At 35.8% G+C, this 16,809-nt stretch overlaps 1 protein-coding gene across 1 annotated transcript in view; it reads right to left on the bottom strand.

Annotated features, from left to right (window-relative positions):
• The window catches only part of KNL1 (kinetochore scaffold 1), a 71,315-nt gene that overhangs the window by 45,139 nt on the left and 9,367 nt on the right, over positions 1 to 16,809 (bottom strand). Inside the window, 5 exon segments of the mRNA XM_007111675.3 lie at positions 1,561 to 1,598; positions 3,826 to 3,859; positions 4,106 to 4,158; positions 12,283 to 12,344; positions 16,227 to 16,292. Coding sequence (XP_007111737.2) covers positions 1,561 to 1,598; positions 3,826 to 3,859; positions 4,106 to 4,158; positions 12,283 to 12,344; positions 16,227 to 16,292 — 253 coding nt within the window.

Genomic DNA, 16,809 nt, shown 5'->3' on the forward strand with positions numbered 1-16,809 from the left:
GCTCACGGGCCCAGCCGCTCCGCGGCATGTGGGATCCTCCCAGACCGGGGCGCGAACCAGGTTCCCCTGCATCGGCAGGCGGACGCGCAACCACTGCGCCACCAGGGAAGCCCGAGCCTGCACTCTAGAGCCCATGAGTCACAACTATTGAGCCCACGTGCCCTAGAGCCCGTGCTCTGCAATAAGAGAAGCCACCGCAATGAGAAGCCTGTGCACCACAATGAAGAGTAGCTCCCACTCGCGGCAACTAGAGAAAGCCTGTGCACAGCAACAAAGGCCCAACGCAGCCAAAAATAAAAATAAATAAATAAATTTATATTTTAAAAAATTCTACAATAGACTAAGAAATAAAAGGGGTGTTGTAAGAGCACAAAACAGAGTGACTAACTCCTTGGTTTTGTCAGTGAAGGCTCGATTTAAGCCAGTATTACTTAACGTATGCTGCCAGATGGTGAACTGCTTATTATCAATTAATTAATTCATTTTGAGATAAGGAGCTTGCAGCTGATGTAAAATTCCTTTCATCGGTACAGCTTTGCTAAGAAAAAAATGCCGCTAACTAAACAGTAGCTTACTGCCATAGTTGATTTACATTCTATTCCAAGTTCCTTTTCTATCAAGGACTATAACAGTTTGTGGACTGGCTACTTTGAAAGCACTAAAGTTAAGCTATGTGAAAAGCTAAGTTAAGTGAAAGATGAGAAGACTATGAGACAAACTGTATTAGGAAGATCACTTTAGGCAGAGGAAATAGCATTTTCAAATGGATACAGGCAGGAAAAAAGTCCACATGGGAAAATGCAAGTAGTTATTCATGGGCTAGAGCACAGGATGCCTATAAAGGGCTGGAGATAAAGTTGGAGAAAAAAACAAGCCAAATTATAAAAGGTTTTCCAAGTTTATGCTAAAGAGTGTGGGTTTTATCCTGTAAGCAAAATAGTGTCACTGAACAATTTTAAGCTGGGAGGTAATATGATAAGATTTAGAAATATGTAGAATGGACTAGAAGGGTAAGAAACTAAATACAATAGCCCAAGAAAGAACAGTGAGGACTTGAATGCAAACACGGGCAGAAGGAACAGAGAATAACTAACAGATGGGCCAGATATTTTGGAGACAGAATTGAAAGAAAATAGGGCCTGGGGAATTCCCTGGTGGTCCAGTGGTTAGGACTCCTTGCTACCACTGCAGGGGGCCCAGGTTCAATCCCCGGTCTGGGAACTAGGATCCTGCAAGCCGCATAGCCAGGAAAAAAAAAAAAAAAAAAAAATCAAAGAGAATAGGGCCAAACGGATATGGGGAAAGGAGGAAAAGGTAAAACATGACTCAATTCCTGACTTGAGTGAATGACAGTGAGTGCGAGTTCAAGACAGAGAACAAGAGGAACAGCAGTTTTGAGAGAAATATTAGCAAGTTTGTGAAATTTTAAATTAAAGATTTTGTGTAAAGACGAACACTTTCTCTACATTTTTTGTTCACCGTTCTCTTATATATTATTTTTCAAGGAATCTAGATAAAGAGAAAAACATATGGTAAGAAAAGTACTCTGATCATACTCACCAGTTATCTCACAGTAGTTATCTTCTGGATTCTTATTCCTAAAAATTATAAAGTAATTTAAAAATCTATATTCTGGACAATTACCAAGAATCACAACAGTTGAAAGAGTAGGGTAGGCAATAGGTTTTCATAGGGTGACTGGCAGAAAACTCCAAAGACATCTTTAAAAAAAGACTCATCTAATACTGGCAGAAAAATTTACAAGGCAATTAAAGGAGCTTACGATTAAATTTTTTCAGATATCTAAATTTCAAGAACACTATAAAAATATGCTTAATACATGCTGCTTGCTTTTTCTTTTTTTTATTAAAAATAATTTTTTTGGGGGGGGCCATACCACGAGGCTTGCGGGATCTTAATTCCCCGACAAGGGATCGAACCTGGGTCCCCTGCAGTGGAAGTGCGGAGTCCTAACCGCTGGACTGCCAGGGAATTCCCTATTTTTTTTAAGAATGACCTGTAGGGGCTTCCCTGGTGGCGCAGTGGTTAAGAATCCACCTGCCCAGGGCTTCCCTGGTGGCGCCATGGTTGAGAGTCCACCTGCCGATGCAGGGGACACGGCTTCGTGCCCTGGTCCGGGAAGATCCCACATGCCGTGGAGTGGCTGGGCCTGTGAGCCATGGCCGTTGAGCCTGCGCGTCCGGAGCCTGTGCTCTGCAACGGGAGAGGCCACAACAGTGAGAGGCCCGCGTATCACAAAAAAAAAAAAAAAAAAAAAGAACAATCCGCCTGCCCAATGCAGGGGACACGGGTTTGAGCCCTGGTCCAGGAAGATCCCACATTCCTCACAGCAGCTAAGCCTGTGAGCCACAACTGCTGAGCCTGCGCTCTAAGGCCCAGGAGCCACAACTACTGAGCCCACGTGCCACAGCTACTGAAGCCTGCGTGCCTAGAGCCAGTGCTCTGCAACAAGAGAAGCCACTGCAGTGAGAAGCCCGCACTGCAATGAAGAGTAGCCCCGGCTCCCTGCAAATAGAGAAAGCCTGAGCGCAGCAACGAAGACCCACCGCAGCCAAAATTAAAATAAATTTAAAAAAAAACAACGAAAAAACGAGTGACCTGTAAAGCAACTCATTTTCTAGAAATTTAGCTTTAAAAAAAAAAGGTAAGTCAAAGGAAACAACCCAGGGAATTTCCTGGCAGTCCAGCGGTTAGGACTCCACACTTCCACTGCACCGGACCCAGGTTCAATCCCTGGCTGGGGAACTAAGATCCCAGGGCGCGGCGCAGCCAAAAAAAAAGTTAACCCAAACGTCCATCGATGGGGAGCTGACTAAATGTTGGTGCAGACATACAACAGATTACAATAGACTGAGGTAGATCTACATGTAACAGCACGGAAAGTGCCAAAGACACTGAGTGATCCCATTTTTGTTTTGTTTAAAAAAAAAAAACTAAAGATAAACCATGCACCTGGATATACATATAAAATTTCTGCAAGGACATCCAAAATTATCAACAGTGTTTATCTGTGAGGAGCCTAAGTAATATGGCCTAGAGATTTTTCTGTGTCAATATATAAAGAGAATCTTTTTTTTCTTTCCAGCTCAACACTAGTCAATTACATGGAAAAATTGTAATTTATTTAACCAGTCCCTTACTGATGGACCTTTAGGATCTTTTACATCTTTTACTATTAAAATAAATGTTACAGTGAATAACTTTATATCATTATTTCACACATTTACAAGTGTATTGGTAAGATAAATTCCCAGACATGAAATCTCTGAGCCAAAGAGCATGTGCATTTAAAATTTTGAATGATATTGCCAATTGCCTTCTACAATATATACCCACTAGCAATGAGACTTTTTACCTATATTCTTAACTGATTAGATGAAAAATTATGTCTCAATATAGTCTAAGTTTGTATTTCTCTTATGATTAAGATAAGCATGTTTTCATTTGTTCAAGCCTACTGCTATTTAATTTTTTGTATTAATGTTATAATAAGAAAAACTAGTTTAATGAAAAAATCTGAGGACTTGGTATTTATTGTTTTGTACTAGCTCATGTATTTGAGGATTTATATATGAAAGTAGAATGTTTCATCCCTCTTAATAGGATAAGGTATACAATGCACATACTTATCAACTATAGCAGTATATTAAATTATGCAAAGAATTTGTTTTCTGAATTAATCCTAAGTATTCCACAAAAAGGAATGGAAATAAAAAACAAAAAGAATTTTAACTTTAAAAACACTTCATTTAATAGGAATAAACAAGTTTTAAAGTATAATTTACATCACATTTTTTTACTTACTGCATAAATAGGACATTTCCTCCTGCTTCTGTTTCTATAAATAGAGAAAAGATTAAAGTTTTTCAATAATACACTGATTAAGCATTAGAAAAATTGCATAAGGACATTAACAACAATAAAAAAAATACTAATGATGTACCTTATGTTCTGCCCCCCATGGCTCAAGTTACACTTTTTAAGCAATAAGATGGATACTAAGTTATACCAATTATCTGGTTAGATAACCACAGCATAATTATATAGACAACAGATTTAGCAGGGATTGCAGTAACAAATTTACCTGAAATTTCTGACTTTTTCACTATTTTCATATGAGGGTCTGTCTGGAATACTCTAGAAAACAAAATAAAGATTACTGAAAATCTGCAAGTTTTTTTTTTTTTTAATTGTGTGGCTTGCAGGATATCTCAGTTCCATGAACCGGGATTGAACTCAGGCCATGGCAGTAAAAGCCCGGAATCCTAACCAGTAGGACACCAGGGAACTCCCGAAAATCTGGAAGTTTTAATTAGAACACTATGATGTTAATTTATAGTCTGTTTTGAGATAGGTAAAATAAAGCTTTCTGATTGATTTTGTAGTAAAACCAAGTAAGAATAGCACACAACAAAACCAATAGGCCAATCTCACATATGAATATTAGTGCAGAAATCCCAAAATATAAGCAAACTGCCTCTAGCAATGTTTTTGTTTTTGTTTGGCTGCACCGCACACATATGAGGCTCTGTCTGGAATACTCTAGAAAACAAATTAAAGATTACTGAAAATCTGCAAGTTTTTTTTTTTTTTTTTTTAAATCGTGTGGCTTGCAGGATCTTAGTTCCCTGACCAAGGATAGAACCTGTGCCCCCTCCAGTGGAAGCACAGATTCCTAACCACTGGACTGCCACGGAATTCCCTAGCAATGTTTTATTGGGTAGGTCAAAAAGTGTCTTCGGTTTTTTAAGTAAAAATAAAAGATACATTTTTCATTTTCACCAAGGACTTTATTGAACAACGTATTCACCGTTTTTTGTTCCACTACCTTCTGCCATTTTTCAGGCAACTTCATAATTCCATCTTCTCAAAAGATGGATCTTTTTGAGCAAAGTACTGTTCCAGGTGCCTTTTACAGTCTTCCAGGGGATTGAAATTTTTTCCATTAAGAGAATGTTGTAAAGACCAAAATGAATGGAAATCCAAAGGTGCAATGTCTGGTGAATATGGCGGATGAATCAACTTCCCATACAAGTTTTAACAGTTTTTGCGCGGTCATGAAAGAAACATGCAGTCTTGTGTTATCCTGATGGAAGATTATGCGTTTTCTGTTGACTAATTCTGTACTCTTTTTGTCCAGTGCTGCTTTCAGTTGGTCTAACTGGGAGCAGTACTTGTTGGAATGAATCGTTTGGTTTTCTGGAAGAAGCTCATAATAGAGGACTCCCTTCCAATCCGACCATATACAGAACATCAACATCTTTGGTGTGGTTGGTGGTGGTTCATTTCACTTGAAGAAGCTCATAATAGAGGACTCCCTTCCAATCCCACCATATACAGAACATCAACATCTTTGGTGTGGTTGGTGGTGGTTCATTTCACTTGCCCAAGATCTCTTCCGTTCCACATTATTGTACAGTATCCACTTTTCATTGCCCATCACAATTGGTTTTAAAAATGGAACATTTTCATTATGTTTCAGTAGAGAATCGCATGCAGAAATATGGTCAAGAAGGGTTTTTTTGCTTAACTTATGTGGAACCCAAACATCAAAGCTATTCACATAACCAAGCTAGTGCAAATGATTCTCAATGCTTGATTTGGATATTTTGAGTACGTCAGCTATCTCCTGCATGGTATAATGCTGACTGCTCTCAATTATTGTTTTGATCTGATTGCTATCAACTTCAACTGGTGTACCTGACCATGGAGCATCGTCCAGTGAGAAATCTCCAGCAGGAAACTTCGCAAACCACTTTTGACACGTTCGATTGATCACGGCACCTTCTCCATACATTGCACAAATCTTTTTTGGCGTTTCACTTGTTTTTCTGCCTTTCTTGAAATAATAAAGCATAATATGCCGAAAATGTTGCTTTTTTTCTTCCATCTTCAATATTAAAATGGCTACACAAAAATTCATCAATTTTGAAGTTTTTTAAAATGCACGCTGATATAACAGCTGTCACATACAATCTAACAAAATTGTTTCGAATGAAGTTAAAGACAGTAAGTGCTACTAGAGCCATCTTAAGGAAAAAACCGAATGAACCTTTTGGCCCACCCAATAGAAGAATATTTTATGACTGAACTGGATTTATCCCAGGAATGCTAATAACTCAACACCCAAAAATTTGTTTTATCATATTAAAGATTAAACTGGGAAAACTCTAGTTATTTTAGTAGATGGTCAAAAGCATTTATAAAATCCAATATCCATTCTTGTTTAAATACAAAACAAAAATCTGCAACAACAAAGTTAAATTTAACCAACAATACAGGGAGAATAGGTGTACTGATTTTAACAAATGTAAATTGGCTGAGTTACCCTATTAAAAAATGGCTATTGACTAAATTTTTTTAAATTTTAAACTCAATCTACAACCAATAAGTTACAAATTAAAAATATTCACAGCTAAAAATTATCTGTGGACAAACAACAGAAAAGATAATTATGAAGTCATCCAACATATTAAGTTTCATAGCAAAAAAGTATTAGAACTAAACAAGGTTGCTATCATACAGTAGGAGGAAAGTTTTCAATGAAAACTAACAATGAATAAACCAAATTACATGTAAAAAAAAAAAAAAAAAAAAGAAATCAGGGGCTTCCAGGCTTCCCTGGTGGCGCAGTGGTTGAGAATCCGCCGCTGATGCAGGGGACACGGGTTCGTGCCCCGGTCCGGGAAGATCCCACATGCCGCGGAGCAGCTGGGCCCGTGAGCCATTGCTGCTGACCCTGTGCGTCCAGAGCTTGTGCGTCCGGAGCCTGTGCTCCACAACGGGAGAGGCCACAACAGTGAGAGGCCCGCGTACCACAAAAAAAAAAAAAAAAAAGAAAAAAAAAAGTCAGAGGAAAAAAATGAAAGAAATACAAAGAAGAAAATGCAGAAATATATTTAGATGCCTCAAGATCCAAATTTTAGAACACCACATATTAGGTAGACAAAGAGTAAGTTGTAAATGTATATAATTAATAAAACATATTTAACAAACATATGGAGACACCTAACTGAAAGGGCAAAATAATTCTTTCCTCCATATTTATCTTTCTGTATATTTATCTTAATTATGGTTGTTCCTTGCTCTCTCATTTTTTTTTTCAACCTATATAGTATCTGTGATACAAGGAAAGCTTTCAAAGGTACAATCTGTTGCAAAAATTATTTATGAACCAAGAAAGACACATGCTTTAATAATACAAAATTTAAAGGGTTTAACCACACAAAAACTTTAAAATATTTTCTTCAATATCGTCTAGGTAGACAAGGAAATAAAAAATGAAACGTTTCAAAATGAGAAGGAAAAAAAAAGCATAAATGAACAAAATATAGAAAAAATAGTAATGAAAAATAAAGTACAAATTAAAATAACTAAAAAAAATAAAAATAAAAATAAAATAACTAAGATAACAATAAAATCAACTAAAATTAAGTGTTAAAATCTAATCTTTACAGTGCCTTAGGAAAAAAAAGGTATATTACTAGAGGTAATAAAACCAATAACAAAAATGTAAAAATGACTATGTAACCATTTCTTCTTTTAAGTCCGGCAATTCTACTTTGGGGACTATAATCCTAAGGAAGTAACTCAAAAGAAAAAAGGTAATTTACACAAAAATATCTAACACAGCACAAGGAACAATCAAATGCTTAACAGAAAATTTTAAATAGTTATTTTTACATTAACATTAATATTCTTAAAGAAAACATGTAAGGAAATTCCCTGGCAGTCCAGTGATTAGGACTCAGCGCTTTCACCAAGTAGCCTGGGTTCAATCCCTGGTCAGCGAACTAAGATCCACAAGCCAAGTGGCACAGTCAAAAATATCAATAAAACAAAAAAACAGCATGTGAAGGAAAAGTCAGCCTGAAACAAGGGGGAGAAAATGAGTTATTAAATCAAACCTTGGCCACACCTATTCAAGGAGTATACAGACAGAATCATTCAAGGCTTGCAGTAGATGTGTATGTACCTACTGTGGACATGGATTCATTAGCCTGGTGCCATTAAACATTCTGAATCATTCAAATAACTAATAGTTCAGATTCCATGATCAGCAAGCCATATTTACATTATAATTTACTTTCTTAGGTAGAATGCCTATAAGGAATGTACTGATCTACTCAAATAAGGGTTCTGATTCATTTGATTTGGTTCTCATGATATATTTAGTAGTAGCATTCTTATTTATACACAAATCTCTAGTGAATCTGTTTAGCAGAAGTCCATCTCTAAGAGATAGGCCCATTTTTGGTACAGAAAAAAACAATACGGAGTCTGCAAAGCCAAGGGTAAGATCTAGGAAGACAGTAGCAACATCACCAAGGAATATACCACCTAGGGAAGTCTACTGGCAGCTAGTCTTTCCTGATAATACCAAATCTTACTATGTCTTTCCCACCCCCCCACTCCCAGAATTCAATACATATGAAATATTGATAACTCATGTTTATCCAGGAAGACGTTAATTGATTTATGGATAAAAGATGGACAGAAAAGAAGTATAAAACAATTAAAATTACTATCAATCGACAACAATGAATTTATATTTCAGAAGGTACCTACTGTTTGGAACTACTCAGTAACAGAAAGATGTCTCATAATCTGCCGCTAAGTGGGAACCCCCTTCTTCACCCCTTACCAACATCTACTTACTACTCCTCTAAGGAAAAGAAGAAAACATGTTCCCAATAGCCCCACAACTGAAATCCTGGGCAACTATAAACTTATCCTAATGCAAAATCATGTTTTATATGGCAAATACAGAATTGAATTTCTTTAATCTGTCTGATCCTAAAGGTTTGTTAAGATAAAGAATTTGGAGGAGAGAGAGGAACAAATGAGGAATGGGAAACAATGCAGATCAAAGCCCAGGACTTTCCTAGGAAGATTTCTGGACAAGAAACAATCAAGCCTCATCCTAAAATGTTTAAATTCAAGGTTAAATTGATCTAGGAGCTCGCCTCACAATAGGCCAAGTTAAAGAAGTCTGAATTATACAGAAAATAAAATTTGAAGAAGGTGATATTAAGTAGACAAGCTATCTTTATGATAACTAAAAGGAGAGCCTGTTTACAAAAAGACAGCTACCCTGGAACACCATTTCATACCCTCTCCCTCCACAGAAATTTCTTGAAAATAGGTGGTTCAGGAAAACCCAACCCATTCAATGATGAGTAAAAAGTATACAATCCATAAGGACACCGTAAGATTAAAAGAAAGCAAAGTATAACATAACTTATTAACATAAGAAAAACACTCAGAAAAATGTTGTCCAGAGAAAATGAAAATTGTATGCATACAGTTTGCTATGGACTTAAAAAACATAACAAAGCAATCATCTCTATCAAAGACAGAAATGAAAGCAGAAATACAAGAACTCACGGAAAAGATGGTAAGAAAACAGGAAATGACACACAAATAGATGAAACTCATGAAAGAAGCAGAAGAAAAAATACAATCATCACAGAATGAAGGCAAAACTGGAAGAGACATAAGGGTAAGTAAGTATCTTGGAAAATATGGTAAAGGACATAGAAAAAAATTTTAACTGAACAAAGTAAAAGAAAATAAAAGGACTTAAGAGAGAATATAATACAGAAAAAAAGCAAAGAATTTAAACATAATTTGTGTTTCTAAATTATTGAGTCCCTAACGAAATTTAAATAATGAAATAGAAAAAGATATTTAAAGGTTAATTCAAGATTCAAGACCCAAAACAGTCAAAATAAAGATGTATCCAAGTAAAGTCAATAAACTTCAATAAACTTCAAAGATAAAGGAAAAAGAAATCTGTTAGCCTGTCAAAAAGATTTGGTTGTTTATGAGGGGAAAAAATCATGCTCTCCTCTGACTTGTTCATAGAAACATTCAATGCCAAAAGATAACAGAATCACATTAACAAGTTCCGTAAAGAAAATGTGGGGTGGTGGTGGGATGAATTGCGAAACTGGGATTGACATACATACACTAATATGTATAAAATAGATAACTAATAAGAACCTGCTGTATAAAAAACAGAAAAAACCCTCAGTGACTTTGGTGTTTGATAAAAAACAAAACCAAAAACAAAACAAACAAAACATATTCAATGTGAAAAAAAGAAAATGTGAACTGAAGATTTTATATCCAGCTAAATCTTCAAGTGTAAAGGCTATGACTAACAGTCTGAGCACCCAAGAACTCAGGGAGTATTGCTTCAATGAGCCCTTCTTGGGAAAACATAAGAGAAAAAGCTTTGGCCAACCAAGAGATAATTAGGGCAACTATAGTAATAGAACTGATGTGAACATTTAAATATATATAATACAACTAAGACACAAATGTGACAGATGACCTAATGTCAAATACCCAGAGAGAGAGATAGAGAGATAAGAGAGTGAGAGAAAGGGAGAAAGAGATATACTACCACTTAAAAAAAAGGTGGGGGGTGGGGGAAAAAGTTCCCTGGTAGCCCAGTGGTTAAGACTCCGTGCTCCCAATGCAGGAGGACCAGGTTCGATTCCTGGTCAGGGAACTAAGATCCCACATACTGCAACTAAGCCCGCGTGCCCCGAGAGCTGCATGTTGCAACTACTGAGCCCATGCGCTCTAGAGCCCGCACACCGCAACAAGAGAAGCCCATGTGCTGCAACGAAGACCCAGTGTGGCCAAAATAAATAATAAATAAATAAAATTTTAAAAAAAGATAGGTAAGGAATGAGGGGGAGAAAATGAGAAGAAGAAGTAGGCCAATAACCTCATCCATTATAAATGCCAAAGGATATCATATAATACAATGAAGTTTTAATTGAAGTTTAAGCAAATTTAATAGTACAAAAGTATATTATTAAGTAAAATTGGGTTGGGAGAGAGGAAATAGACTAACTTTACCATTGCTCATACATGGTCAAACATTGCACAAAGATATACCACAAAAATGAAGACAAAAATATAACAAAGACAGAAATTTTAACATCAGTCTAGGTAGAATTTGGGTCAAAAAGCAATAAACAAAGCAAAGATGAATATTTCATAATGTTAGAAAGTGCAATCCCGAATGAAGATATAACAGTGATGACTATGCACCAATAAACACAGAATAAACATTCATAAAGAAAAACTACTGGATAGAGTGGGATGCACTGTCAGAGACTAATTTACCTCTCTCATAATTCATGCAGATTAAAGTGACTAAAATTATACAAAATTACAGAAGACCTAAATAACATGTATACGATGGATATAATTGATATATATCAAATTCTACACCCTAAAATACAAAATGTATCTTCTGTTCAAGTGGATGGATCATTCACAGAAACTGATCATATACAAGACCACACAGAAAATTTCAATAAAAATAAAAATAATACAAATTAGTATTCTCTCACTACAATATAACTGAAAATTAATGACCACAAGATGTCTTTACCACCTAGATATGAATGTTAAAATTCTCAATTAAACAACTCTTCAATCAATGAGGAAATACAAATATACTGCTCAGCATCAAGAAAATAATCATAAAAACATTACATATAAGAATTACATTAAATTAATAACTTAGGGAGAAGTGATGTCTTTATGATGTTAAATCTTTTTATTCAGGAACTTGTCTTCATTTGCACAATTCTTTTTTTTTTTTTTTTTTTGGCCATGCTGCAGGGCATCTGGTATCTTAGTTCCCCGACCAGGGATCGAACTTGTGTCCCCTGCAGTGGAAGTGTGGAGTCCTAACCACTGGACCACCAGGGAAATCCCTGTACAATTTATATTCTTTTATTATTAAATTTACAGCAACTAAATATAATGGAAAAAAGGACATTTATCTTCTATCTGGTTATTATTTTTATATAGGAAATATATTAATTTCTAAATATTAATTTTGTATCCTACTACTTACTGTTTATAGAGGTATTTCAATTGATATTCTTGGATTTTCCTAATATTCAATTATTTAATCTGCAAAGGTGACAGATTTATCCCCATCTTTCCAATTTTTATAACTCCATTTTCTTTCTCTAGTTTTTTTTTTTTGGTTAGCACCTCCAGTACAATGTTAAATAGCAGCTGTTAAGACATAGTTGTTTAGTTCTGGACTGTAGAGGGGATGCTTTCAATGTTTCTCTTTTAAGCATAACAGCCTTTTAAATAACAATTTTCTAAAGCTTCTCTAATTGAAACACAAATTATCCGAATCAGTCAGTACCAACATATTTCGTGTGACACACAAAAAGTATTACCTGTAACATTTTAATAATTTTTTTTTCAACTTACTTTATAGTATCTGCAAAGCTGACTCGACGAGAGTTTTTCTTATTTCTCAAAGCATTGGATTCCTAAGGGCAGAGAATATATGGTATGATTTTTAATGAAACCACCGTGAATTAGGTCTCCAAGATTACGATAGACAGAGACCAGTTCTTATTTTGAATTAATGTGATATCATTAATTTTGTTAATTAATCTGATTCTCCAAAAAATTCCAATATAGAAGCGCTTAACATGAATATGATTTGCAATGTGAAAAATAAGCACAGTGACACAAACAACATATTTAAGGAAGGTGATTACTATCCCTTACCTTTTCTCTCTCCTTTAAATGAATGGTTATTTTGCTATTAAGTAGAAGAAAGACTGGGAACAAAACAAGTGATATGTTGCCTATTATGGTAACCTTACTATACTATTTTTAAGATTAAAAATTTTTTAAAAATTGCGGTAAAATACAATTCACATAAAATTTACCATCTTAACAACTTTTAAGAATTTTAATTTTGGGGGGTGGTGGTGTGATGAATTGGGAGATTAGGATTGACATATATACATTAATATGTATAAAATGGATAACTAATAAGAACCTGCTGTACAAAAAAATAAATTTCAAAAATTAAAATTTTATTTTATTTTATTGTGGTAAGAACACTTAATCTACCCTCTTAACAGATTTTTAAGTGTACGATACAATACTGTTAACTATAGCGACAATGTTGCACAGTGGATCTCTAGAATTCATTCATTTTGCATAACTGAAACTTTATACCTGTTGATTAGCAACTCACCATTTCCCCCTCCTCTCTGTCCCTGGCAACCACTGTTCTCTTCTCTGCTTCCATGACTTTGACTATTTCAGACACCTCATATAAGTGGAATCATGTATTTTTCCTTCTGTGACTATTTTACTTAGCATAACGTACTGAAGCATCTTAACTGTTTTTTAAATTTATTTATTTATTTCATTGCGGTGCACGGGCTTCTCATTGCGGTGGCTTCTCTTGTTGCGGAACATGGGCTCTAGGCGTGCGGGCTTCAGTAGTTGTGGCTCACGGGCTTAGCTGCTCTGTGGCAGGTGGGATCTTCCGGACCAGTGCTCAAACTGGCGTCCCCTGCATTGGCAGGCAGATTCCCAACCACTGCGCCACGAGGGAAGTCCGTAACTGTTTTTAAGTGTACACTTCAGTAGTATTAAGTACCTCTATATGGTCGTGCAACCAATCTCCAGAAATCTTTGCATCTTGCAAAACTGAAATTGTGTATACATTAAACAACTCCTTTTCCCCGCCAACCTCCCCACAACCACAATTTTACGTTCTGTCTCTATGAATATGACTACTGTAGGTACTTCATAAGTGTAATTTATAAAGTATTTGTCTTTTTGTGACTGGTTTATTTCACTTAACATAATGTCCTCAAGGTTCATCCATGTTGTAGTATGTATCAGAATTTCCTTCTTCTTTTTTTTTTTAACATCTTTATTGGAGTATAATTGCTTTACAATGGTGTGTTAGTTTCTGCTTTATAACAAAGTGAATCAGCTATAAATATACATATATCCCCATATCTCCTCCTTTTTGCATCTTCCTTCTTTTTTTAAGGCTGAATAATATTCCATAGACACCACATTTTGTTTATCCATTCATCCTTCAATGGACTCTGGGTTGCTTCCATCTTTTGGCTACTGTGAATATCACTGCTATAAACAGTGGTATACATATCTTCAAGACCCTGCTTTCAATTATTTTGGGTATACACCCAGAAGTGGAATTGCTGGATCATATGGTAATTCTATTTTAATTTTTGGAGGAACCACTATTTTTTACAGCAGCTGCACCATTTACATTCTTACCAACAGTGCACAAGGGTTCCAATTACTCTACATCCTAGCCAACACTTGCTATTTTCTGTTTGTTTGTTTTTTTTAATAGTAGCCATCCTAATGGGTATGAGTTGATATCTCACTGTGGTTTTGATTTGCATTTCCCTAATGATTAGTGATGCTGAGCATCTTTTCATTATAATATACTACTTTTATTTTCCCTCATCTTCCTTAACAACGGCAAACATTTTTAATCATGTAGATACCGAACACAAAAAGCAAAAGACAAAACCAAATGAAATCCATAGAGAATTTTAACTGCTAATTCTGGATAACTGAGGACAAGTTTTGTTATAACAAAGAATCATCCTCTCTGTTAAGATCTTTGGCAGACACTACAGGCAGCTTTGAGCTTAATAATGACAATAATATGGACATAGTAAATACTACTATATTTCTTACTAAAAAACCCTGAAATTTGTGTGGTATATTGGAAAGAGCACTGAGTTAGAAATTAGGAGATCAGAGCTCCAATTTGAAGTTTGCCACTAACTGTGTGGGCTTAGACAAAACATTTAACCTCTCTGGACCTCATATTTCTCATCTATGTAATGAAGGAACTAGATTCAAGATTAGTATTGAGGTCCTGTTGGTTTTAAAGCTCTACGAGTCTATGAATCTGTGATTTACTCATTCAAACATTCATTAAATTTAAAAAACCCACACATACCAAATCCCGTGCTGAGTGATGGAAAAAGACTGGTAAAGGAAACAATACAGTCCTTACTCTAATGCGGATTAATGATGAAACAGATTAAAACAAAAAATCCACACAAATATAAAATTCAAAGTGTAATGAGTGGTGTGAATAAAAATTGTATATAAAAAAATAATTTAGCCTGATAATCATGGAAGATTTCTTTGAGGAAGTACATTAAGTTGAGACCTGAAGGATTAGTTAGTAGTCAGATGAAGAGTTGGGCAGAGAGAAAACATTCCAGGCAGAGCATGTGCAAAGGCCCTGAGGCAGGGAAAGGCTTGATGTATTTGAGAAATAGAAAGATAAGAGAGGCAGAAGTAGTGTAAGCACTCAGAATTATATGGTCTCCAAAACTATACGCATTTCATCAATCAACAAAATGTACTGAAAGTGAACTATATACCAGGCATAATATACTAAAAAACACATAAGGAAGTCCCGACCTCAGAGAGTTCTCAATTTAGAATGGACATTAGTAAACAACTACAATAGAAGATGTTAAGGGATGATTTTCTGAGAGAAATGATACCAAAACTGAGTCTTGAAAACAAATAGGAATTACCAGAGAAACAGGACTACAGGGCTTCCCTGGTGGCACAGTGGTTAAGAATCCGCCTGCCAATGCAAAGGACACAGGTTTGAGCCCTGGTCCGGGAAGATTCCACATGCTGTGGAGCAACTAAGCCCGTGAGCCACAACTACTGAAGCCCATGTGCCTAGAGCCCATGCTCCGCAACAAAAGAAGCCACTGCAATGAGAAGTCTGCACACCGCAACAAAAAGTAGCCCTCACTCGCTGCAACTAGAGAAAGCCCATGTGCAGCAATGAAGACCCAACACAGCCAAAATTAATAAATAAATAAATAAAATTTAAAAATAGAGGACTACAAATATATGATAAACCAAGTATGATAAAATATTAATTATAGAATCTAGGTAATGACTATATGAACATTCACCCTAAAATTCTACTTTTCAGTGTGTTTGAAAAAAAAATTCTAATAAAATACTGGCAGATAAATGAAGAATGAGGGCCTAGCCATCTAGACAGGGGTAACATCACATGTAAATACCTGCAGGCTTGACAGTTCATGTCTGTTTGGGGAATGGTAAACAGTTCTGAATGGTGAGATACATGTATGAGGGTGGCAAGAAAGAAGTCTGGAAAAGCAAACGGGTTAAAAATCAAGAGTGCCAGCTTGCTCAAGTGTTTGGATTTTAACCTTAAGGCCATGGGATGCTTACTTGTACATATTCAATTGAGAATCACTTATGACATTCTCCCTTCATATAGCTAATAAAGTTTCTAACTATTAAAAATATCACTGAAAATAGTCATCTATAAAGCATTTGTACCAGAGACTTACCTGAACAGTTTCATTCCCATTCCCACCTCTAAGGTCCTGAAGAGGACTCCTTGGGGGTTTCAAAATCTAGAACAGAATTATTCAAGAAAGTCTGCATTTCAAAATCTAGACCAGAATTATTCAAGAAAATCTGCAATGTCTATTAATAATCACTTCAAGTTATACCATGAGCAGAAAGGTAGAGATGCTAAAATTCCTGTAAAAACCTCTAAAACTCCTCAAATTCATATTGCTCAGTGGTATACTTTGTGGCTGCTTTAAATATTCGGCATCTATTCCCTTCTCCTTGCCCACATTCCCCAATTATTTTGCCTACTCTCATCCCATGTGGTCTCGGTAAAGCTCTACTCCAACTCTAGGGTTCAACAGGTAGCCCTGGCTGTGAACAATCTGCACATGATATTCTTTTGTCCATAGTGACTGGTTTGGTAATGAGGACTTGACCCATATCAAGATATGGTCAAGATAATCAAGCCAACATGATTTAATCCTGAGTATTCTGTTTCTTTTGTTTGTTTGTTTTTTTATCCTGAGGAAATAGACACTATTTTTCATGTAGAACTTGAACCTGGAAGTTGGGAGA

Source organism: Physeter macrocephalus, chromosome 11, assembly GCF_002837175.3.
Source record: "Physeter macrocephalus isolate SW-GA chromosome 11, ASM283717v5, whole genome shotgun sequence".
Lineage (NCBI taxonomy): Eukaryota > Metazoa > Chordata > Mammalia > Artiodactyla > Physeteridae > Physeter > Physeter macrocephalus.